The following is a 26,032-nucleotide window of genomic DNA, read 5'->3' on the forward strand; positions in this document are numbered from 1 at the left end:
TATCAATGTCATCTGCATATGCCAGTACCTGAACTGATTAGTATATCATACTCCCCCTTAAACTGACACCTGCACTTTCCAAGGCCCTATTAATCAGAAGGCAGAATAATACACCCCTGCTTTACTCCATGCTTTGTGGTCACAGTATATTAATTTAAAAAAATAAATATTCAACCAAGGAACAATGTAGGATGATGTGACTTTCTTTGCTAGTGTCAGAGATTAAAAAAGAAATGTTCTGAATTTGGTAGTTCATGCCAATAGTTACCACTCAAAGCCAGAGACTCAAAAACATAATAAAATTAATTATCAATAGGGGAATGTTATTACAACATGACCTTCCCATAAACAGAAGAACACAAATTCTGTAATACACAAAACTTTTTGCCCTGATTGCAACAAATAATACAGAAGTCCTGCTGGATATGTTTTCTTCTTATTATTCATAGAACATATTTCTCCAAATAATAAGAGAGCCTTAGCTTTCCATAAGCAGAAAGAAGGGTTTCATGTAGGCAGAATGCAATAGATAAAGGGCAACAATTTGAGATTCTGGAATAATTGGGAAATTGTGCAATGAAGAGCAAAAACCTGATAAATTATTCACTTATCACACTGAATACTGCAGGGATGCTAATTTTAAAATTTATGATGAATGAAGCTGTCATCTGAAAACCTACAATCACAGCAAAGTGAGAGAGCTGTCGGGCACCACTTGCCCACGTTGCCTGCACAAATAATCTGACTGAATGAAACAAGTCACCAGTCCAGAAGAGAGGTGCTCTATGCTGGAGACGCAAAATTGTTTACATTCTCCTTTCATCTGTTTCTCGTCTGGTACATATAAGAGTACACCCATAGGAATGTTTTCTACTTTGTATCAAATTTCGATGAAAGTTTTTAAGTTGTGAATAATTCAGGAATTAATTAAGAATCTGGTGCAATCTCTATGTGTCATGACAATGTTGTATGTTTCAGTATATTTTATTTTAAGAGCCTGTGGTACGGTCTTAATTTTTGTTTTCTTTGCTTCAGTTCTGATGACGTTAAAAAGTGTTCAGTTGTAAACAAATGAAAGTGCACCTGCAAGGCAATATTTGTTTTTTAAATGCATAGTAAACAGGTGTAGATTCACGCCATATTAACCAAAATATTAATCCATACAACTGTAACAATCATCAACCATGTACAAGCATCAACTGCTCAGTGCAGGAAATTTAAGGTAATGCATATGCTTTGTGTGTGTGTGTGTGTGTGTGTGTGTGTGTGTGTGTGGGCAGTGGGGTGGGGTGGGGTGGGGTGGGGGGGAAGAGTTTTGGTTTGCTTGTTGTCTTGCCACTATGCAGATGATCGTCATGAGGCTGCTTTCACACTAGTAATTCAGATGCAGTGATTCAGCTGCATAGTTTCATAACCACAATGTGTGACTTTCCCAACAGTTACCTGATGGAATTTCTGCTGTACATGCAACTGTACCATTTGACTGAGACTCTGTGGGAAGAGCTGCATTTTTATGTGAGCCAGTTACAAAATGGATGGTATTCTGCTTCAATTGTGAAAGGTTCCATGCCAAAAGTAATTTTTGTGGCTCAAAAGAAGAACAGAAATCTTTAGAACGATTCAAGAAACGCATGTTATTCAACAATCATGAAGTACTAACAAGCAACAAATGCAGCACAACATAGTAGTTCAGCAATGGTTTACCCCTGCCATTTGCAGCCATCACCACATCCAGTTAAGCAGACTGGCGGGTGCACAGCAGGTCACACAGGAAAATCACCAAAGTGGCCTTTTGTGAACTGCAAGTTAAATGAAGAACGCAACTCAGTGATGTGGCCAAGTTGTATGACCCCAGATCACCTGTGTGTAAGCGGTCTTAAACGAGTTGCTTTCCACCTCTTACTTATTGCCATGTTCTGTCTCCAAGCATTATCAATCCAGTTCCTTCCAAAGTCACAGAACATACAAGTTTAATTGCTAAGAAATGTATAATTTGATAAAAGAAATGTAACTGAGGTAAGGTGAGGTGGAGGGGAACGGGGGTGGGGGAGGGGGGGAGAGAGAGAGAGAGAGAGAGAGAGAGAGAGAGAGAGAGAGGGAGAGAGAGAGAGAGAGAGAGAGAGGGAGCGAGAAGGGGCACCTCAATTGTAGCACCTGGTAATTCATAGCGACTAAATTTCTATACTTTATGCAGTTATATATTACCAAAGTTCTTAAACAGAATCAATCATCTATAAAAGTTTTAATATAATACAGAAATAGATACTCAGATTACTGGAGAGCCCATGTTCTTGAAGGGATACTGCAGCTAGTCCAAGAGCAAATGCATAGTATTTATCTGTTAATGTTTCAAATAACATCGACCATGCCTCAATTTCTGCAGCTGCCTAACATGACAGCAGCTCTGACAACGTTAAATACCGGTACAGTTTTAAATGTTTTTGTTGTATTTATTTACAAAAATATGACAGTGGAAAGTTCTGCTGCAATGCAAATAATTTAAGAATAAAGGTAAACACTCACCAAACAGCAGAGGCATCGCAGGCGCATAAACAAGTGTCCTCAAGTCTTTTGTAGTGGTAGGCTTCAATAAAATCTTCTTAGTTTGCAAGACATGTCACTTTGAGGCATGACATGTTTGGAGGTGGGAGTAGCAGTTTCAAACATGATTCCAGCCCCTTGCCTGATGTCACTCAGTCTTGTGGTGGGACGGAGATGTCATGTGCTGCCCACTTGCCTTCCACACATGCATAATTTTAGCCCTCTCTGGAAGGTTACAGACACTGCTATTGCATCTATATAAGTAAAATACTGTGTCAGCCCCACCCTTCAGTGATTTTAACTCCTTATGACAATGGTGGAGATAGCTACTGTTTTGTTCAAAGTGACGCAGCTTGTAAACTGAGAAGATTTTATTAAGGCACACAATGCACAAAAATTTTGATAGCATTCAGACAAATACTTTTTTGAGCTAGAGTACTCCAAGGATATGACTTTTATGACAGATCTAAATATAAAGTATTTAATTAAAAAATAAATTGTGTTGTTGACTCACATGATCAGCTACTAACTCAGTTCCCATTGCTGCCAAGCCCTTGAATTCCATAGTTGGACTGACAACAACTGCCGCATGTGGTGATGCTGGTGGAGATGGAGCTTTGTCAGCTGCTGGGGCAGTATGCTTTTGCATTAATCGTGCTTTTTTGTGAGCCTGGGCTTGAAGACGAAGTACTTGAGGACTAGAGCCCCAGCAGTACAGTTTGTTAGATGTACTTAAAGCCAGCTGTCAGTAAACAAAACAATTAAATTTTAAAAATTTGTTCAAATCTCATCAGTATGATACTAGGAACACCAGAGTGAAACACAAGAAATGGAATTAGTTGCTCTCTACATGGTGGAAATACAGACAGGATACAGGTACATTAACAACAAATGGAAAGTGTTAGCTCAGCTTACAAAATTATACAGACACACAAACACAAACGTAATAACATTGTCATCGAAATTTTCCCCCTACCCTTACACACACACACACACACACACACACACACACACACACACACACACATACACACACCTCTCAGTCTGGAATTTCTAAAGTTACTCTTTTTTTTCCCTTTAGTTTCCATACTACTTCCTTAGCTGTTATTAAGTGGCAGGATCACTGACACACCAAAACTGAGAAACATTTTTAATTTAGTTCTTGTGAAACACTGTTATTTATATTTGTTTAACATTTCCCTTTACAAGTGAAAAGTAGGGCATATATTTGTGCAAATATGACATCTAAAGGGCTAACCAAAAAAGAACTGATCATAAACCTGAAAAACACAATGTATGGATCTAGAAGTGGATCATACATAGCTAGAAGTAGTACTGTCCATTAGATTCTTAGGTATTAGTGTGGATAAAGCAGACATCACAACTGCACAAACTGCTTCTGTGCACAGTATACCAGGGGAAATTCAAATATTCAAGAAAGAAAAAGATTATTCACATTAGAAATAAAAAGCAATAAGGGTTATTTTATGGAGGGCTTCTGAAACACAAAAATTGCTTCAGCAAACCTAGGCATATTACTTTTCACATCTTTAGGCATATACAAAACAGAAATAAACACGATAAAATATGGGATGGATTACAGACACTAGTGTACATGCCCACAACACACAAAGGAAGAATGATATATGAAGAAATGCCCCATCAACTGAAAATGCATCAAAAGGAACATCAGTAACTGGGCACCAAGCTGCTAACAAGTCTGCCTAGAAACTTGTATGGTAGTATACACAACACTAATTTGCCATAGCAGCTCAAAGACTAATTTTGCAGTGTCAAAGAGTATCAATTAAATTATATTTACACAATTATTTTGTTCTTTGTAATCAATGATGGGTAGTATAATCAAAATGACTGCACCTTAGGAAATAAGTGATAATGAATATCATTTTTTTTTTTTTTTACGTGCCCAATATTGCACTAACATGTACTGTACACAACATAATTCACTGAAAGTCACAGTATTTCATCTTAGTCTGGAAGGAAAAAATAAGTTAATTATTGCCTTGAACCAACCGCTTTACAACAAAAGAAAACAAGTGAATTGCACACACTCACATTATGAAAGTATCCTGTTGATACAAGAACACAGGTTTCTGGGAGAGATGACACTAGTACTGGTGTGGAACTCTTGATATTTCCTCCATTTCCTAATTGCCCAAAGACACTTGAACCACAAGTAAATACTTCGCCTGTTTCAGTGAGGAAAAGAGAATGGCCATGGCCACCACTAATCTGCTTCACAACCTAGTAGGAAACAGTTTAAATGCTGTTATAAAGTACAGTTAAAGTATTCTTATCTACATTTTTGTAAAAATCTGGTGCAAACAAATTTAAAAATTACTATTTTTTGTCATTACTTTTAAGAGAAAATAAGTGGAACATATAAACCAAAATTACTAACATTGTCTACAGAAAAGTTGCACATTACACATATTACTTTAGTAAAACACCCTGAACTTAATGCCACTGGTCAATTTTGATTACCTTCTCATTATTAAAGACCTATAAAAAGAACATACTAACATTAACAAATTTCTTGTCTATAGTCTAGAGAACTTAAAAACATAATAACGACAGTCTTAAATTCAGCATAAGTTATCATCTATTAATGGTGCACTATGTCACATGAGATGTGGCATACAAATCAAATTATCAATCCACAAGTGAAGCCCACATGAATAAAAGTATGCTCTGTACCAAATACAAATGAAAGAGCAGTAAAATATGCAACAGATCCATATCCAGTATAATGTGAGGACAAAGATTCCATCTTTACACTACACCAAAATAAGTCATCATTTAGCAGCTATTTATGCAATAGTGACCATACTGCTACTAATCTGATACACTGGAAGTTCTACGTCAGCTCCACAAAGGCTGGCTAATGGTATTTACAAATAAATTGAAATTTATGTTGTCTTCAGTAAACTGACAGTGTGTGTTATTAATAAACACACTGCTTTAAAAAATAAAAACTGCTTAGAGAATTTCAAACTTATATTATCTTGAAGACTGAAACATAGTTAACACTCATGAGTTATGTATTCGCCATGACAGATGTGTAGTACTTGCCCTCCTTTGCTCCTCTTTTTCCTGACTGGAATTATGAGTGTGAGTGATCTACTTTACCTTATTCAGATACTTCGCTTATATAGCAAGTAGAATGGAATATGAATAGAGTTCTTGGCTTTTACATTACAAATCAGGGCCATAGCCTTACTCTACTGTTATTAACAGGTTTATCTTATTTTATGTCCATAACTGAAATATTTTTGAATGTAGTATTCATATCTTATACCAACCTTTGTAACCTGTAACACCACATTTATGTGTGTTTGCACATTTTACTTGTGATGTAATCACGCTTATTCCAATTTTCAAACAATAATATACACTCAGCAAGGAAGTACAAGTTGCCCTTTGTATCTGTTATTTTGTCACTTGTTTCTGTTCAATAAATTTTCCTCAGTCAGCTGACTGCATTGTTATGTTTTACATCATAGATATATAAGTAATGATATTTACAGAAGTATACACTACATGAGAGTGTAGACTATCGATGTAGAAAATGATATTTTTACCTAAAATGACCCAGTCATCACGAGGCAGAGAAAATCCCTGACCCTGCCGGGAATCCTTTGCACATCCCCCACACACAGTGTAATAAATGTATTAATAGTTGCACAATTACTTCTGAAATAATAAACAGTTTACTTACATTTTCCCCACCATTATGAATAAAAATACACACAATACTGATGTCAAACAAAGGAAAATCCAGGATGGAATGTAACAATATTATGAAAAGGGAAGATGCTACTCACCATATAGCAGAGGCTGAGTCGCAGGTAGGCACAACAAAAAGACTCACACAATTAAAGCTTTTGGCCATTGGCCTTCATCATCAATAGGTGACACACACACACACACACACACACACACACACACACACAACTGCAGTCTCACGCAACTGCAACCACACTGTGAGCAGGAGCACCAGTGCATGATGGGAATGGTGACTGGGTGGGGGTAATGAGGAAGCTGGGGTGGGGCGGGGGAGAGATAGTATGGTGGGGTGGCAAACAGTGAAGTGCTGCAGGTTAGAAAGAGGGCGGGGGAGAGGTGGGGGGGGGGGGGGGAGGGGGGAGAAGAAATTAAAAGACTGGGTGTAATGGTGGAACGACGACTGTGTAGTGCTGGAATGGGAACAGGGAATGGGTTGGATGGATGAGGACAGGGACTAATGAAGGTCGAGGCCAGGAGAGTTGTGGGAATGTAGGATGCATTGCAAGGGAAGTTCCCACTTGCACAATTCAGAAAAACCTTGTGGCACAGTCTGTGAAGTAGTCATTGAAGTGAAGAATATCCTGTTTGGCAGCATGTTCAGCAACAGGGTGGTCCACTTGTTTCTTTGTCGGTGGCCATTCATGCAGACAGGCAGATTGTTGGTTGTCATGTCTACATAGAATGCAGCACAGAGATTGCAGCTTAGCTTGTAGATTACATGACTGGTTTCACAGGTAGCCCTACATGTGATGGGATAAATCTACAAGCTAAGCTGCAACCACTGTGCTGCATTCTATATAGGCATGACATCCAACAAGCTGTCTGTCTGCATGTATGGCTAGCAATAAACTGTAGCCAAGAAACAAGTGGACCACCCTGTTGCTGAACATGCTGCCAAACACAATACCCTTCATTTCAATGACTGCTTCACATATGGTGCCATATGGATCCTTCCCACCAATACCAGCTTTTCTGCACTGCACAGGTGGGAACTTTCCCTGCAAAACATCCTACATTCCCATAACCCTCCAGGCCTCAACCTTCATTAGTCACTGTCCTCACCCATCGAGCCCCTTCCCTGTTCCCATTCCAGAACTACACAACCGTCATTCCACTCTCTGCAACTCAGTGTCTTCACTATATGGTAAGTAGCAACTTGCCTTTTCATAATGTTGTTACAATACTGATGTAATACTCTACAACGTAGAAGAATATTACATTAATGTTGTTTGGGTTTTCAATTCATAATGTGTAAAATATTGTACCAAGAACCAATGGAACAGTCAATCATAGCAGTTTTTCCAACTGTCTTGTTTTAATTTGGCTGCCCCTTGTGCGAAAATATTATTTGTCATTTGTGTCTGAAATTCTTTTTCCCACATCTACCTATGACATTCTTTGTAACCTTTGGGACATAGATTATTATACTGTCAGTTGTAGGTTGCTCTGACAATTGCCCTTCATACACAAGAAACTGAGATATGGAAGTGATTGTCACAGACACAACTGACATTCAGTTTATTTGGACTATGGTGATATGTCCTAGACAAACAGGCTTATAATATCCAATCCCTCCTTTTCCCACCTCAGCCTTGGCTAAACTAATATTTATATTATTGATGTGCTGTGCCATTCATGGAACAGTCCAGAAGTAAGACTGCTTAATAGAAAAGTCCATGGACCACAGTTACCTCACTATTTATAAATATTGTTCACGTTCATGTTATTAGGTTTGTACCATTTTGATATTGTAACAAACGTTACTATCTAATGTATTTTAAAATGTAATTTTAATTTGCTTCCACTTACATGAAAATACATACACACTGAAGGACACTGTAAGAAAACCAAACAAATGGAATCATTGATTACATTAATGTACAGTCTAACAATGAAGTGTCCCTTAGTCACAAAAACATTAGAGGGGCAGATGACCCAGCATGCCAGCTTATATACAGCTGTTTGCACACAGCACAGCAGTTGCTGCGCCATCTGTCATGAGTAAGGTGGTCTTTTTAGGCCTTACCGTGTATGTGTACAGTTTTTAATTACGCACATTCACTGTATAGGGTTACAACACTCCTCATCCCTTTCTTGACAGGTTACAAGCACACTTACAGGAGGGTGAGCAGTGAAAAGTAACACCTTTACTTAACAGAGCATGAAGGGGCTCAGCCACCATGACCACAACAGGAGGAAATTTGTGATAGTACACTATCTTACTGAGAAAGGCCTCCAACTCTTTGACACTGTCCAAGCTCTGAATGACTGTTGCCTCCGTTTTTGACAGTGGTAGAACTTAACACAAACAGCAATAACATGAGAATGTTTGCCATGATACTTAGAAAGCAACTGGCGTATTTCATCAAAAGAGAGACTAGCAGTTTCCTGCAGAGGAGCTAGCTGACACAAAAAAATGAGAAGAAATGCTGCTGAAGGCATTTTTCATGTGTCCCAATCCTCCACAGTATCATCATATGGGGGAAACGTTGGGGGTTGTATCAACAGCTGTGAACCCTGGCACGTCAACAACGCTGCCAAATTGTTTAGTGCCATGGAGAGTACATGTTGCTGGTTGGTGAGAACTTGCTGCTGTTCAACAAGATATTGATGAATTTCTTCTACTGACATAATGGCCACAATGAACCAAGAAACAAAATATGCAGAGTGGTATAGCGCACTTGTCATGAAAAATATACGCTTCCATGTACTGGAAAATACAGACACAGACACACTGTAAGAAGAACAAGCACCCAGAATCATGGGTTACAATTATGCACATTCTAACTGTGACATGTTCCATAGCCACAAAAACATAAGAGTGGCCGAAGGCCCAGCACACTGGCTGTTTGCACATGGCGCAGCGCCTGCTGCACTATCTGTGGTGAATGAGGCGGCCTCTTTAGGCCAACCATGGAGATGCATGCTGTTTACTTATGCACTCCCACTATATAGGGTTACAACAGTAAGATTTAACTATCACTTATCGGCATGCCAGCAACCTATGCATGGGCATTCATTATCCATAGATTTGTATATTGTCTTTGAACATATCTTTGGCAAAAGTTAGAATGGCCAATTACAAAATGGTTCAAATGGCTCTGAGCACTATGGGACTTAACAGCAGAGGTCATCAGTCCCCTAGAACTTAGAACTACTTAAACCTAACTAACCTAAGGACATCACACACATCCATGCCCGAGGCAGGATTCGAACCTGCGACCGTAGCAGTCGCGCGGTTCCGGACTGAAGCGCCTAGAACTGCTCGGCCACTGCGGCCAATTACAACTTCAGTCTGTATGTAGTTGTTGCTAGTAGATTAGTTGTGGTTTGCACATGATACAATGACATTCTGTAGTGTAAAGATGGAATCTTAGATATCACATTATACTACATACGCATGTGTTTCATATTTTAGTGCTCTTACTTTGTATTTGATACAGACCATACTGTTATTCATGTATAGCTTCACATGTAAATTGATAATTTGAATTGTATGCCACATCTCATGCAACATAGCACATATTTTTAATTTATATGTAAGTAACGCACAATAACTTATGCCAAATTCAAGATTCTGTTATCATTACATTTTTGAGTTCTCTAGACTGCATTCAAGAAAGGTATTACTCTTATATGTTTGTGTGCTCTTTTTATAGGTGCTTGATAGTGAGGTGGTAGTAAAAAATGGCCAATAGCACAGCGGATAAATGATATAAATATATAGCCCAAAAGAACAATGTTTTCTTTTATGAAAGTTTCTATGATCTTAGTTTACAAAGTCAACAGTGATCTGGTGGATGATGTAGCTTCAATACAACATGCATACAGATGCTAATTAAATCAATTTTATGGACAATGTCATGCACTGTCTCTGTTTGCTAAGTGAAAGCAAATGGCTTCATTGAAACTTGCACATTACAGTTTTAACATTTCTGTAAACAAAAAAAAATCTAATTGGTTTTTACAGTACATGGAATTAAAGCACTTAATGATCATGAAATTAATGGATGAGAGCTGATAACTACTGTAAACTTGAGTTTCTCCCCAGCTGTGTTTATGGCAAACTTGAGTTCCTCCCCAGCTGTATTCTTGTACGTTGTTTGAATGTGACTACTGAATGATGGTACACTAGTAAGCGACTGCCTATACTATGCGTGGGAGGAGGGTAACACAAAGAAATATGACACATATGAAATTGAAAGGGGGAGGGGGCATGGGCATGGACACAGACATGGAAATGACAGAATCAATTAATAAAGAAATTCACATTATGATATGTTTATAATCTTAAAGACCTCATTTCACTCTCAGATGCAACTACATTGTAGAATTGTATCTGGATTCCTTCTAACATTGCCATGGTTTTTCAGTTTCTTTTTTCACTCCTATGAGATAAGCATGGTCAACACAATGATTCACTGCAATAAAATCAGTGGCATAAAACTATAATGTCTTCATCATTAAAGCAAACTTACATACACATCATCAAGAGGTATATATTAAAAAGGAAGTTATTTGCCTCAAAAAATTTAGGAAAACCAAAGAAAACATAAATCTGACTAGCCATGTAGGGATTTGAATGGTCTAATTAAATCTAATGAATTGGCTCCCCATCTTCCATTTTTTCCTCCCTGCACTTTCAGCACCTGTTGCACGGAATTAATTGAGTTTATCATCATGTTTCCTTGTTACTGTCATCAGGGAGTTCAGTATCATCTGCTGTAATATAGCACACTTCTTCCGGGTGCAACATATGAGTAAGATCCCATTTAATATTTAGTCTTGTGTATCATTTTCATCATTTTTCTGATCAATTATTGTTATCAATAAGACACTCACATGAGCCATTTCATCTCTATTGCCATCTCATTTTCAGTTGTCCTGAAATAATGAAAAGAGTGAGAGGCAGGTGTTATTGGTTTTCTCCTGGGTGTTGTGAAGATGGGTGGATACTAAGAGAGGTGTGCTCATGTTTTTGTAACACATTAGCTAAAATAAATGGTGAATTTTAAATTCGTTAGTAAGGACTGCCATAATAACTTTTTCTATTAACTCATTTTAAATTTCTGTTGAAGAATGAAACAGTGAAAGGAGAACACTATTGGAAAGCAGTCACAAGATTTCTTCAGCCAGCATCAGGCTTAGTCACAGCAGAGAAAAAGTTATATGAGACTACCTCACCGAGCCCAACTGTTTCATGCCCAATAATATTCGTAATTCCTTTGCTTTTTGAATTTTTTAATGGCACAGTGGAGAATTCTGCAATATTGTAAAATCTTGAATGGCATTAGTCCTTTGCATTAAATAAAGCTCTTTTCCCTGTACAAGATACGTTGATCCCTTCTCTTCGCTTCCACTGCAATTGTCCCAGATCTGTTGTAAAGGTAAATTGGATGCATAGATGTTATATTTTCTTGCATAGAAGTCTCACCACTGAACATTTAAGAATCTAGGAAAATACTCACATAATTGTGCTACACAACTGACTGAATACACTGCTAATGTACAAGGACTGTACTGAAAACTGTGAGCAACCCATTGTTAAAATTCCAATTCAAATAATGTAACAGAAGTGACTGCAGGACCATAATCTACAGACTTCATTCCACATTTTATCACATTCTGATCTCATTAGAGAATACCAAGTGACCACAGGCAGTACTTTCAAAATGGCTAAGACCAATGCTCCATTTCGACAGCGTGCTGTCATTGAATCCCTTGTTAAAGAGGAAAAACGTGTGCTGAAATTCACCTCAGACTTCAACATGCTTATGGAGATGTTTGCATGGGTGTCATTAGTGTTAGGAGATAGGTGAAAGATGTCAAAGACAGAAACACGAGTGTCCAAGATGAGGCTGCAGTAGTTGTCCTCAAACTGCCTCCACAGAATGTAGTAAGGAAATATTCTTTTTTTTTTTACTTGGACATACTATAACTGCTGCCCACTATATCCAGACACTTTTGAAGCTCAGTTTTGTATTGCAAGAAGATAATCTTGTAACAGGATAATGTGTGTCCTCAAACTGTTCGTGTCTCTGTGGGAACTTGAGTGGGAAATATTCCACCTCCCCTTTACAGCCCTTTTTTTTCCTATTAAGGAAAAGATGTGATGCCAACACTATAAGACAGTGGAGGATTTGTTTAAAGGTCATCATATTCGCTGTTGACTGTAGAAATTATTTATTTCACTACTGCAATTTCGGACTTTGGACTATTTTTAAGTGGTACTGCAAATGATTTTATTTCAGCACATATCAGACTTTAAAATTCTCTGACATGTACACATGTCATTGTCAAAAATAGGGCTGTGGAAATGCAGTAACATCAGGCGAGTGTGAAGTCTGTACATCTGATGTTACTGTATTTCTGCAGTGAAAAGGCCTATTTCTGACAATGACATGCACACATGTCAGAGGATTTAAAAGTCTGACGTGTGCTGAACCAAAATCTTTTGCAGCACCACTTGATAAAGGCCAAAGGTCGAAGTTGCAATATTGAAATAAATAATTTCTTCAATCAATGGCAAATATTATGTCCTTTGGTTTGTCTAAAAAATAAAGATTAATTTTTTAAAAAATTGTTGCTCATTACTATGAGTATGTCCCTCTTACAATACACCAATTATCACTAACATTTTTGATATCTCATCACAGCCATGTGAATCTCTGCATCGTAAAGCCACAGTTACTGCCTCAGCTTTCTTTATATTAATGTAGAGTCAATCCATCCACTGTTATTCCATTAACAAAACACACTTTCAAAATGTTTTAGTAGTATTGTAACGGAATTTTGGTTCACTTTACACTCAACAACCGAAAATAATGTTCTTTACTCTTACATTTCAGCCATCTGAAAACTGAAGCAATTTGGTGCTACGGTTTTGATTTTATACCAAGATTTATGTGCCCTACTAGCACAGCTTGTGCTCTTAGTCTCTCAACAAGATTTCTTAAGGTCTTACACTATTTTCTGTAATGATCTATTTCACATGTCTCTTGATATTGCTCTAAATTTTGATACAACTCCCAGTTTCTTTAACTTGAGATTATCCTGCCTTGTGTTAAACTAATAGTCTACCAGTCATTATTGAGCAATCTGAAGCTTTGAGACAGACCACAGGTCAAAGGTCAAATAAACAGTTCTACTGCATACAGGTGGAGTGGAATTTCTTGCAAAACTGTTTACTCTCATGTCTTTCTTAATAGCTTCCAACATCAAAACCAGTGGCTACTCATCGGAAAACTTTCAGTAATGGCTCCTTCATTCAACTTACACACAAATGAGACTTTCATAAAAATATTACCCCTCATTTTGATACTGTTTCCCGAGTTCTTTTGCAGAAGTTACAGCGGGTCGGCAAAGAACACTCTCTGTATTCACCCCTAGCCACTTGTTTCAGCTCCGTGTGTGCAGCAAAGAACTGAAGCACTATCAATAGAAGGGTATGGACTAAAATATGGAAACACACCACAACCACAACAAATTACTATGTCTCAAACAGCGTAGGAAAACTGTTAGCATTCAAAACAACTTCAGTTCATCTCAGAATGGATAAATATAGTTCCCTTGTGGTTTCCAAGAGAATTCTATACCATTCTTCCTGAAAAATAGTGGCAAGTTCAGGTAATAATTATGGAGCCAGAGAGTAGCCACACTCCCTTCTCTCCAAAGTAAACCACAAAGACTCAATAATACTGAGATCTGGTGACTGTAGTGGACAGGGGAGATGCTACAACACATCCTCATGCTTAAAGAGCCAGTCCTGGACAACGTGAGCTGTGTGAAAAAAAAAAAGGGCCTCTGCTGTCTTGGAACACAGCATCACCGTTGGGGAACAAACACTGTACCATGGGTTTGGCACAATCAGCCAAAATGGTCATACAACCCTCGGCAGTAATTGAAGAGTAAGCATGGGGTCTATGGAATAGCATGATACGGCTGCCCGAATCATCACTGAACCCTGCCCTGTTTCACTCTTGGGACATAAACTTGGCCAAAGCTGCAAACAGTGTGAACAGCACTCATCCGACCAAATGATATTCTTACGTTGCCTCATATTCCAGGTTTTATAGCTTCAGCACCACATTTTCTTTCAATGGTCATTTGCATCACTAATGGGTGGTATTTGGGATTCCAGTTCATCCTGCAATTCCCTATTTCTTGAGCTTTCCCCATGTTGTTTTGATGCTGACGGGATTTGTGAGTTCAACATTCAGTTCTGCAGTGATGTTTGCAATTTTTATCCCCTTTATTTTTCATCACCATCCTCTTTAGTGACCATCCATCACATATACTCACTTCATACTTTCCCATGTTGTGATTTAGCAGAAGATGTTTTTCCATTTTCCATGCAAGTGGTAGGAATCTTGGATATGGTGCCTCTTAAACACCAAATACATCAACTACTCTGATTATGGAAGAGCCCAACACATGAGCATCCATACAAGCACCAATATGTTGCCCACATTTGAATTTACTTAGCTCCAACATAACACATTCACAACAACAAAGAACACTTTTCTGACCACTACTGTCATTTGCTACATATTGAGGACATTGTACAAGTGTTGTTTATGTTCATATACAATAGCACAACCAGCAGGCTTGTCTAGCATTTGTATTTATGTTCAAGCATGCACTACTCACAGTATTTCCACATTTTTGTTCAACCCATGTGTGTTGCCTTACTCATTAGAAGTGCTCAATGAAAAGACTGACAACTATAGCTTTAAACTAAAACTAGACTAAACTCCGCCTGAACAGGCCACGAAGGCCCAATGGTACCAACTGGCCACCGTGTCATCCTCAGACAACAGGCATCATTGGATGAGGATGGAGGGGCATGTGGTCAGCACATCACTCTCAAAGCCGTATGTCATAGCTTTAAACTGAGTTATTTATATTCTTATGAGACGACTGGCCTGGAAAATTCATCACAAACATGCAATATTTTGACAGTGAGTATAGCTATTAACTTCATATGGATTCTTAAGAATGATAGTTACTATAAGAGCACATGTGGGTTATGATTTACTCCTCTCAACTGTATATACCACTCAATGTTTTGACCTTAAGAGGCTAGAGGGAATCAGTAATACACAGAATCCACAAACCACCAACATCAGAGGGTCATTAATTTTACAGTATATTTGGGCCAATCTGCCATTCTAAATTATCAATGTACAAGGATGAGTACTGACATTTATTAGGATGAGGTAGAATAAACATAACCAAGTGATCAACTTATCATTCTCCAGTTGTGCTCAATTTAGTTCGATAAGGCAATGTAAAACTGTCAAAGGCAATGTAAAACTGTCAAAATGAATAGAAACTACTGCCAAATGTCAACTCCTCTATGTGTTTGTAGCCCACTGGGCAGGTATAATAATAATATTCCATTTTACAGAAAATATTAACCATCACATTGTTTCACAACAGTAGGTCAACACTTGATGCAGAAGTTGCATAATATAGAGTAATCAAGTCTTGAGATGTCCCGGATGTGCTGAATGTTTAATTGTTTAAGTGATTCATGCATGGTACATTTACTCACTGAATTTTATGCTCAAAATTGCTGGTCAGCCATAAAAGAGAGTTCTACATAATTATAACAGTAACAATGCAATGTATTAAGAATTACGTTGTACCTGTCCATTTAGACGCTTCACTGGTTTTGGATGGAGAGCATCTTCGATTGAACCAATACCAAGTTGTCCATGTACACCCCAACCCCAAGAATAAACCCTGAAATGAACAATTGAAAAAGTTACACATTTCAAAGAACAAACAATTTGTATTCATTTAGATACATAAGGAACTGATCTAGCAAACATTAAATAACTGGATATTAAATTCAGACATGAAGTACACTATCAATTTTTTTTGGTTCTAAAATTCAGTTAAAGGGACTGAGGATGATTTCTCATTATTGGGACTTGTAACGCCGGAAATGCATATCCTCCTATTTCCATCTATTGTACTATAAATTTGTTTTCCTTATTTTTGTTACCTGAATATATGACATTTCTGTGTCTTTGTATATTGTACTTGTTTCACTATTTGTATATATATGCATTTATGTCGATGTATAATTGGTTTGTTTTGTGAATATTATTTGTATTTATACGCTGGGTCTGGCCTAGGGAAAACTATACTATCGAACGAATACATCGATAGGTTGTGTGGAGAATGAAAGTGTTTAGGATCTTTGGTAGTGTTAACTCTGCCGCGTGAAGCGCGGGCTGAGCAGAGAGAGTCTGGCTGGAGTAGTGAGTGGAGCAGGTGTGTTGTGTGAAGCTCCCGCGAGTTGCCGCGCTTTCGGGCTTTGGCAGCATGTAATTGCGCTCGACTTGCGATGATAGTTTCTGACATGGTGTAGCGGACGGGAAGCATTAGCTGGCGCATATCAAGAGCCCGTTTCGTCTGGTGACCGTGTCGAGAAGAAGGCGCGCCAACATCCAGCTTCTGCAACAGCGACGGCCGACAATGAGTGACTGTCGCCACCTCCTTGATCGACGGCTTAAAACCTTCAATCAACCAACAAGGAAGACTGGAAGCACGTAGAGTTTTAGAACTGTATGGCAGACCTCAGCTTTTCAAACTTTTAAAATTGTTGCATCACAAAATTACAGCAACTTAGCATGAACCTTTGTTGCTCATTGTCCCAATTGCATTGCCAAGCAGCGTCCCTTCCTTTTCCGAAATGAACCCGAGTGTCGTTGAAATTCAAACGCCAGCATTAAAGTAATATAATTCGATTTCACTGCTTTAATTTCAAAGTTCAGTTAAGGCATTCATAGCTGGCTACAATATTTAGATTACACAAGCACAAATTAAGAGTGCGAGTTTTGTTACCATATTTTAGCTTACCTGTGACTGCAGCTCAGCTTGGTACGTACTAAATTTTACTATTGTTAATTGTTCAGAATCGTTAAATACAAGTTCCAAGTTAAATCTCTTATTTCTAAATTGCGTAGATTCAAGTAGCTTTTGAAATGATTGTTGAGGCAGTCCAAGACTAACTGTATTTTACTGAATTTCGATGTGCTTTTGAAAGAAAGCTCACTATTAACTTCAGTCACTAAATTAACTTTAGATTTTCTGGTTTTATTAATTCTTTTGCTAAATTAAGTCAGAGTGTAGCAAAATTTATTACTTCTGACAAACTTTCAGTTTTCACACTACACGTGTCAACCTTCAGTTGCCACGCTTCTAGTGCTAATTATATGTGTAATAACCTTTCTTTTTCAGTTACTATAGTAGTTGTCCTTAGGACTGGCGACCATAATTTTCCCCAAATCTCAAATATCTAATTACCGCTAGTTAATTGTTAACGTAACGGCCGCACATTTACTTTCTTTATTAACTTTACCCCTTTTCAAAATTAATTTCCACCCGTTTCATTAGCATTTTTCCCTTTCATTTAGATGTAACCCTTTCCTCCCTCTTTACCGACAAATTAACTTCGGTGACGATTGCTTTTCCCAAATTTCCATCAGGTACACGCGGTTTAATTTTTCACTGTCATTATGGTTGATAAGTGAGGGGGAGGTTACAAGTGGCGACCTGGTGACAGGACAATCTTCGGATTTGAGGTTGTTCTGGACATGAATTTTGCATTGTGCAAATCTCGTAACAAAGTACTGGTTACGAAATGGTCGATACGTCAGCGAGAATATTAGTGTGAGGAATCCTAATCAGATTTGAGATTTGGCATTTATATTGAAAATTATTAAAATGAGTGAAGGCAACAATTACCAAAATTTGGTAGACTTGGATACCGAACAATCGGTCGAATAGGGGGAAACGCGCACCGCGGTACCCATTGTTCAGGGGCAGGCGGCTAGCATGAAAGACGCGACCGCCGAAACGCAAAAAGAGCAGAAATGGAATTCCAAACTTCAGAAAATGTTTCGGAATCAGAAGTGAAAATCAAATCTGTATCCCTTGATGACGAATACGGGGGGGACAATTAAAGAGGAAGCCGCTACGGAAGTAAAACCAGTAGTTTCCGGAAATTTAACTGATTTATTGAATGTTTTTATTAATGAAATCAAGAGTCAATGGGCAGAAATTAAAGCTCAGGCTGCCAAGCAAGAATCTCAGTCTGAAAAAATTGAACGGAAGCTAGACAATCAGAACAAAGCTATTAATGTTGTTAACAACAATGTTGGAGTTGTTAACACAAAATTTGATAAAATCAAAGAAGATATTGTTGTGATTAATACCGAAATCGGTAATCTTAAACAGGAAATGATAGGCGTTCAGGCAGAAATTTCGAGCATAAATACTCGTTTTTATTCCGAAATTAGCAGAATCGAGAAAAGTATAGGAGAAGCAGTTGCTCCGATCATTGAGAATAAGGTGATGGAACAAATTCAATTAGTGAAAAAAGAGGATCAAAAGAAGGTGGAAACTTTAAAGGCTTTAGTATCCGAAGTAGATACCAAAGTGACGAAGCAGGCTAATACCTGTGAAGAGAAAAAAAGGGAAGTAGAAACGCTTGCGACAACCACTTGCCAAGTAATTACGAGAGTGTCGGAATTAGAAAAGAAACTTGACGAAAAACAGAGATATGTGCCAATCTGTGCACATAGTTCGGAATTGTTGACGACAGAGGAGCGGTTCGACCCCTTGAAAAAAGGCGGTATACACGCGACGGATTTCATTAAAAATTGTGAAACAGTTTTACCCAGATCATGGACTAATGACAGAAAAATTAATGCGGTTATAGATGTGCTGGCTGGTGATGCCAAGCGTTGGGGCTTAAACCTCAACATTACGAACCTGACTTTTGACGAGTTTAAAAATTGTTTCTGGCTGAATACTGGTCAGAGCAAAAACAGCAAAGTGTCTGGCGCGAATCTGTCGTATCAAGGCCTTTCGATGCGAATTCGTGCGGCTCGATGAAGGAGTTTTGTGAGGGCTGGATCCGCAAGTTGGAATATTTGCGTGATCGCCGCACGGAATCCGAAATAGTCTGGGAACTCTACAAGAAGCTTCCAGATGATACAAAACGCTACGTAGGAGGCAATTACAGGAGAATCAATGATTTCCTGGAAAGGGTTGAGGACGAGGACTATTGGCGCAATAATCGCGACAGTGGTAGAGGCCGTGGTAACAACAACGGGAACCACAGCTACCACAACAACGATAACTATGGGAATAATGCATACCGCAATCTTGGCAGCAATAACAATAGTGGTTCGGGCCGTGATGACAATCGGTACAATGCAAATAATAAGAGGAATGACGGAAACCAGTATCATACTAAAGTGATACGGGCTTCACAGAATAGTAATAACGCCAGAGGGTGTGATCAGCTGCCTCAGCAGCATCCGGGGAGCGTATCTGCTGGGACGAGACAGGGAAACCATTAGCCGCGCCGGTGTGGGGCTGACCGGGCGTGGAGAAATTTTGGCGGCCCAATAACAGGAGAAAACCCAGGTGTCGTCGTTATGAAAATTCCGTGTGGAATAATCAACGACGGGAGAGTGTGCCAGTGTTAGGAGAAAGGAGTGTGCCCACAAGTAGTAGATCAGCTGTATACACGGCAGTAGGAAGAACATTCACTGTCAGTGAGAACAATTTAAGTAGTGTTCCGGAAATTGATTATAAAGTGGCAGCTGTAATACCCACAGCGGAACTGGAGATTGAGTTTAAGAATGATTCGCAAGTGTTGAGAGAAGATCAGATGTCGGATAAAACGTCCGTCATCGAGCGAGGGGATGCAGAGAGGGATGAGGTCTGGTTAAGGCAGTTCGGTTGATTATACGACGAACTAAGAGATTATAGGGGCCTGTATGGGAGAAGTGTTTATGGGGAGCGCGTGCAGGATTTTCCGCATCTCGTCCCGCAGGAAGATAGTGTTTGTGAAATGATAGAAAGTTCTGGCCCTAACCGGCAGACTTTACCAGAAACAATTGATGTTAATGGGGAGCACGAGCCAGATTCGTCGTGTTTCGTCCCGCAAGCGTTGGATGTTGAAGTGGTAACGGAAAGTTCTGGCCCTGACTGGCAGACTTTACCGAAAGTTATAGTGGGAGAAGTGGCCGACCCATTCGACGCAAAACTACAGTTTAAACATTGCGAAAGTATTAAGGAGAAAGATTACGAGAATTTTAGTGGCAGCCGGACACGATTGGTAGAAAAGCACGTAGATTACAGCGTGTATGAGGTTAGGGCTGACGTTAGACGGTCGGACGATAGCAGTGTGGGTTGCGCAGATCCAGAGGAAGTAATTGCAGATACTACTGGGCACATTCCTCCAGGTAGATTGGCAGATGAGATCAATCTGACCAAAGATGAATCAACGAAGGTGACAATCAGTAAATTGATAGCAAAGCAACACTCAATAGTTGACGAGTTACAGGAAAAGTTTCGGTATTGGAGGCGAAGCTACAGACTAAGCCTCAGGACAAACGTGTTGAAATTAAAACTGTATGTGAACAGAGGCTGAAAAAGCCGCCAGATAAGCAGGATTTTACTGTAAATTTGTAAAAGGACAAGTGTTTAATGATGAAAATTTGAATAACCTCTTACGCAAAAACGTTCCGTTTGTGTGGACTGACGGGTGTCAGGCCGCTTTCGAGAGATTAAAAGACGAGTTGTTAAGATCTAACATACTATTTCATCCTGATTTATCGCTACCCTTCCATCTGGGAACGGATTCGTCGAATTACAGGGTGGGGGTAGAACTGTTCCAAGAAGTTGGTAAAGGAGAGGATAAGGAACACCGGACGATAGCGTTCGCGAGTCGAACTTCATCAAAAAGTGAGCGAAACTACACGATTTCTGAGAAAGAGTGTCTCGCTATCGTGTGGGGATTCAAGAAGTTCAAGGGTTACCTATGGGACCGTAAGGTGATTATTCATACGGACCATAAGGCGCTCACTTATCTGAAGAATTGTAAACTACTTCACGAAAGACTGACTAGGTGGTCGCTGTATTTACAGCAATTTAACTATGACATCTGTTACGTAAAAGGGACCGACAATTGCGTAGCGGATGCGCTGTCGCGGTTGCCCGAGTCTAATCAAGATGTACTGAAAAATGAGTCAAATGGAGTGGTCAAATTATACTATTTTAAAGAAGTTGAGGGACACAAATTAATAGTGAACATCTGTAAGAATCTACGTCGTCATCAGAACGAGGATGGTTGTTTAAATATGGTGAAAACCTGATATGACGAAAGGCGTCCAGAAGGAGAGAAATTAAGGAAGTATTACAAGATATACGATCATATTTTGTACATACATAAGGGTGAAGATAGTAATATTTGGCGGGTATGCTGGCCCACCAAATACGTCACAGAAATAATAGACTACTACCATTTGGCGTATGGTCACTGTGGACCAAAGAAATGTACGGAAAAGCTGAGTGAAGTAGTGCATTTTAACAACATGTTAAAACGAGTTACTGACAGAGTGAAAACTTGCGATTTATGTCAGAAGGTGAAGGTTACCAACTGTACGAGTCGTGGTCCTATGCAAAGTATAAGGCCTAACGACACCTTTGAGTTTCTGTGCATGGACTTGTACGGACCTTTGCCCAAGCCATCAGGAAACTTTGCCTACATTTTAGTAGTGCTAGAAGCTTTTTCCAAGTTCATCAAACTATACCCGATTAGGAAAGCTACAGCCAAAGCGATCTCTAGCAAGCTTGTGAACGATTATTTTGTTCATATTGGCAAGCCCAAGGCGATTCTATCAGACAATGGGGCACAATTTACTTCTAAGTTGTGGAATGAAGGCATGGAAAGTAATGGGGTCGAGGTGATCCATATTTCAGCTTATTGTCCGGCTGGGAATCCCGCTGAGAGGTATATGCGCGAGCTAGGCCGACTTTGCCGTACCTATTGCCATCACAACCATAGGGCATGGGGCAAATATGTAGCAGTATTTGAGAGAACTATGAATACCTTGAGACATGAATCAACGGGATTTTCTCCAGAGGAAATCCTGTTGGATGACAGAAGTAAAAGTTTAGTGGAAGAGATAATCAAATTCCCTCCACGGATTGACATTAGTATTGGTGAGACAAAAGATCGTTTGCGAGAAGTAATGAAGCTAAAAGCCGATGCTCGCATACGTCGTCATTACGCTAAAGCGCGTTTTGCTAAGTTTGCAATCGGAGACTTAGTACTTGTAAAAGCTCATGAGAAATCGAGCGAGATAGACAATGAAATCTCTAAATTTAAGTTTGTTTATAATGGGCCATATAAAGTCATTGGTATACCTCACACAAATGCTTATTGCTTAGAGTATCCAAGCTCTGGAAAGCTATTAGGTATACGGAACATTGTAGACCTGAAATTGCACCAACCAAGGATTGATTAGTACCAAAGAAAGTGTAATTTGTACAGTATGTAGATATAGAGTGTAAGATTTAAGGATGTGCCATGTTGCGATGCTTTTGCCTGACCTAGAGGTCAGTAAAGAAGTTGTAATTAATAAGTAATTAATATTGATTAAATGATTTAAGAGTTACTTAATATTAATCAATTTAAAAATCCAAGCTGCTAGTTTAAGTTTTCAGCTGAGTCACAGTAGATTAAGCAATGTAAATATGATTTTGTAACTAGCTGTAAGATTTCATGAATATGTGTTTTACTTGTCTTTGCCGATGTACTTAGACGCTGTTTTAAGTTTCAGGCTAGTACATACGTGTGATGATGGACAGTGTTGATTTATCCACTGTGATAGTATTAATGGACTCCTTGAGATTACTCGGGAGTGAGTTTTCCGAAAGAATTCAGTGAAACGGACGTTCTGGAAACGCTGTTACAAGGGCAAGTGAGATCAAGCGTGCCGCACAGGCGGGCGCAACAATACTGGCAAGGCGGAGCCGCTGTCGGCTCTTGTGCCGCTGTCGGCATTCTTTGTACTTGAGAGTACCGAAGGCGGAGTTGTTATTCTTCCCGGACAGCTGATGTGAAAGAATTCTGCTGTCAATATTTATGTTTTTGTCGATCTGCTGTATATTATTTTCTTGTTTAGCGTTAAGTGGACTTTCATGGCGAGAGTATTAATTATGAAAAGGTTATATAAAATGTGTATTCTATGTAATTAATTATTAATTTGCGTATTTTGATATACCTGTTTTTCATGACCATGTACTCTGATTAATTTTGTAAATAGTATTCCATTTCTTGATACTGCTAGGAATTTTGATTTTTAGAATAGCTAAACCATTTTCTATGTTTTCTATGAATTTTAATATGTTGTCAACCTGTTTTATTTTGTGCAAGATGACCGAGTGGAATAAGATTAGGAGTTTCTCCACTCAATTATAATCGTCTAAAAATTGGTTTATGGTTAATTAGACGAATGCTAAATTTTGTTGATGTTTTGAGCATATGCATTTCCGCTGTTTCTTTTTTGGGACAATTTCTGAGTCTGTTTAGGTTACACGAACATCCTCAGACAATGTGGGGCACGTGTAACGCCAGAAATGCATATCCTCCTATTTCCATCTATTGTACTATAAATTTGTTTTCCTTATTTTTGTTACCTGAATATATGACATTTCTGTGTCTTTGTATATTGTACTTGTTTCACTATTTGTATATATATGCATTTATGTCGATGTATAATTGGTTTGTATTGTGAATATTATTTGTATTTATACGCTGGGTCTGGCCTAGGGAAAACTATACTATCGAACGAATACATCGATAGGTCGTGTGGAGAACAAAAGTGTTTAGGATCTTTGGTAGTGTTAACTCTGCCGCATGGAGCGCGGGCTGAGCAGAGAGAGTCTGGCTGGAGTAGTGAGTGGAGCAGGTGTGTTGTGTGAAGCCCCCGCGAGTTGTCGCGCTTTCCGGGTTTGGCAGCATGTAATTGCGCTCGACTTGCGATGATAGTTTCTGACATGGTGTCACGGACGGGAAGCATTAGCTGGCGCATATCAAGAGCCCGTTTCATCTGGTGACCGTGTCGAGAAGAAGGCGCGCCAACATCCAGCTTCTGCAACAGCGACGGCCGACAATGAGTGACTGTCGCCACCTCCTTGATCGACGGCTTAAAACCTTCAATCAACCAACAAGGAAGACTGGAAGCACGTAAAGTTTTAGAACTGTATGGCAGACCTCAGCTTTTCAAACTTTTAAAATTGTTGCATCACAAAATTACAGCAACTTAGCATGAACCTTTGCTGCTCATTGTCCCAATTGCATTGCCAAGCAGGGTCCCTTCCTTTTCCGAAATGAACCCGAGTGTCGTTGAAATTCAAACGCCAGCATTAAAGTAATATAATTCGATTTCCCTGCTTTAATTTCAAAGTTCAGTTAAGGCATTCATATCTGGCTACAATATTTAGATTACACAAGCACAAATTAAGAGTGCGAGTTTTGTTACCATATTTTAGCTTACCTGTGACTGCAGCTCAGCTTGGTACGTACTAAATTTTACTATTGTTAATTGTTCAGAATCGTTAAATTCAAGTTCAAAGTTAAATCTCTTATTTCTAAATTGCGTAGATTCAAGTAGCTTTTGAAATGATTGTTGACGTAGTCCAAGACTAACCGTATTGTACTGAATTTCGATGTGCTTCTGAAAGAAAGCTCACTATTAACTTCAGTCACTAAATTAACTTTAGATTTTCCGGTTTTATTAATTCTTTTGCTAAATTAAGTCAGAGTGTAGCGAAATTTATTACTTCTGACAAACTTTCAGTTTTCACACTACACGTGTCAACCTTCAGTTGCCACGCTTCTAGTGCTAATTATATCTACATCTACATCTACATTTATACTCCGCAAGCCACCCAACGGTGTGTGGCGGAGGGCACTTTACGTGCCACTGTCATTACCTCCCTTTCCTGTTCCAGTCGCGTATGGTTTGCGGGAAGAACGACTGTCTGAAAGCCTCCGTGCGTGCTCTAATCTCTCTAATTTTACATTCTTGATCTCCTCGGGAGGTATAAGTAGGGGGAAGCAATATATTCAATACCTCATCCAGAAACGCACCCTCTCGAAACCTGGCGAGCAAGCTACACCGCGATGCAGAGCACCGCTCTTGCAGAGTCTGCCACTTGAGTTTGTTAAACATCTCCGTAACGCTATCACGGTTACCAAATAACCCTGTGACGAAATGCGCCGCTCTCCTTTGGATCTTCTCTATCTCCTCCGTCAACCCGATCTGGTACGGATCCCACACTGATGAGCAATACTCAAGTATAGGTCGAACGAGTGTTTTGTAAGCCACCTCCTTTGTTGATGGACTACATTTTCTAAGGACTCTCCCAATGAATCTCAGCCTAGTACCTGCCTTACCAACAATTAATTTTATATGATCATTCCACTTCAAATCGTTCCGCACGCATACTCCCAGATATTTTACAGAAGTAACTGCTACCAGTGTTTGTTCCGCTATCATATAATCATACAATAAAGGATCCTTCTTTCTATGTATTCGCAATACATTACATTTGTCTATGTTAAGGGTCAGTTGCCACTCCCTGCACCAAGTGCCTATCCGCTGCAGATCTTCCTGCATTTCGCTACAATTTTCTAACGCTGCAACTTCTCTGTATACTACAGCATCATCCGCGAAAAGCCGCATGGAACTTCTGACACTATCCACTAGGTCATTTATATATATTGTGAAAAGCAATGGTCCCATAACACTCCCCTGTGGCACGCCAGAGGTTACTTTAACGTCTGTAGACGTCTCTCCGTTGA

General features: G+C 39.2%; 1 protein-coding gene across 1 annotated transcript in view; it reads right to left on the reverse strand.

Moving 5' to 3' along the window:
• Window positions 1-26,032, reverse strand: part of LOC126162516 (uncharacterized) — a 427,861-nt gene that overhangs the window by 157,793 nt on the left and 244,036 nt on the right. Inside the window, exons 18-20 of the mRNA XM_049919080.1 lie at window positions 15,999-16,095; window positions 4,618-4,806; window positions 3,056-3,283 (exon numbers count right to left, since the gene is read on the reverse strand). Coding sequence (XP_049775037.1) covers window positions 3,056-3,283; window positions 4,618-4,806; window positions 15,999-16,095 — 514 coding nt within the window. The remainder of the gene's footprint in view (window positions 1-3,055; window positions 3,284-4,617; window positions 4,807-15,998; window positions 16,096-26,032) is intronic.

This window comes from Schistocerca cancellata, chromosome 2, assembly GCF_023864275.1.
Source record: "Schistocerca cancellata isolate TAMUIC-IGC-003103 chromosome 2, iqSchCanc2.1, whole genome shotgun sequence".
NCBI classification, from domain to species: Eukaryota; Metazoa; Arthropoda; class Insecta; order Orthoptera; family Acrididae; genus Schistocerca; species Schistocerca cancellata.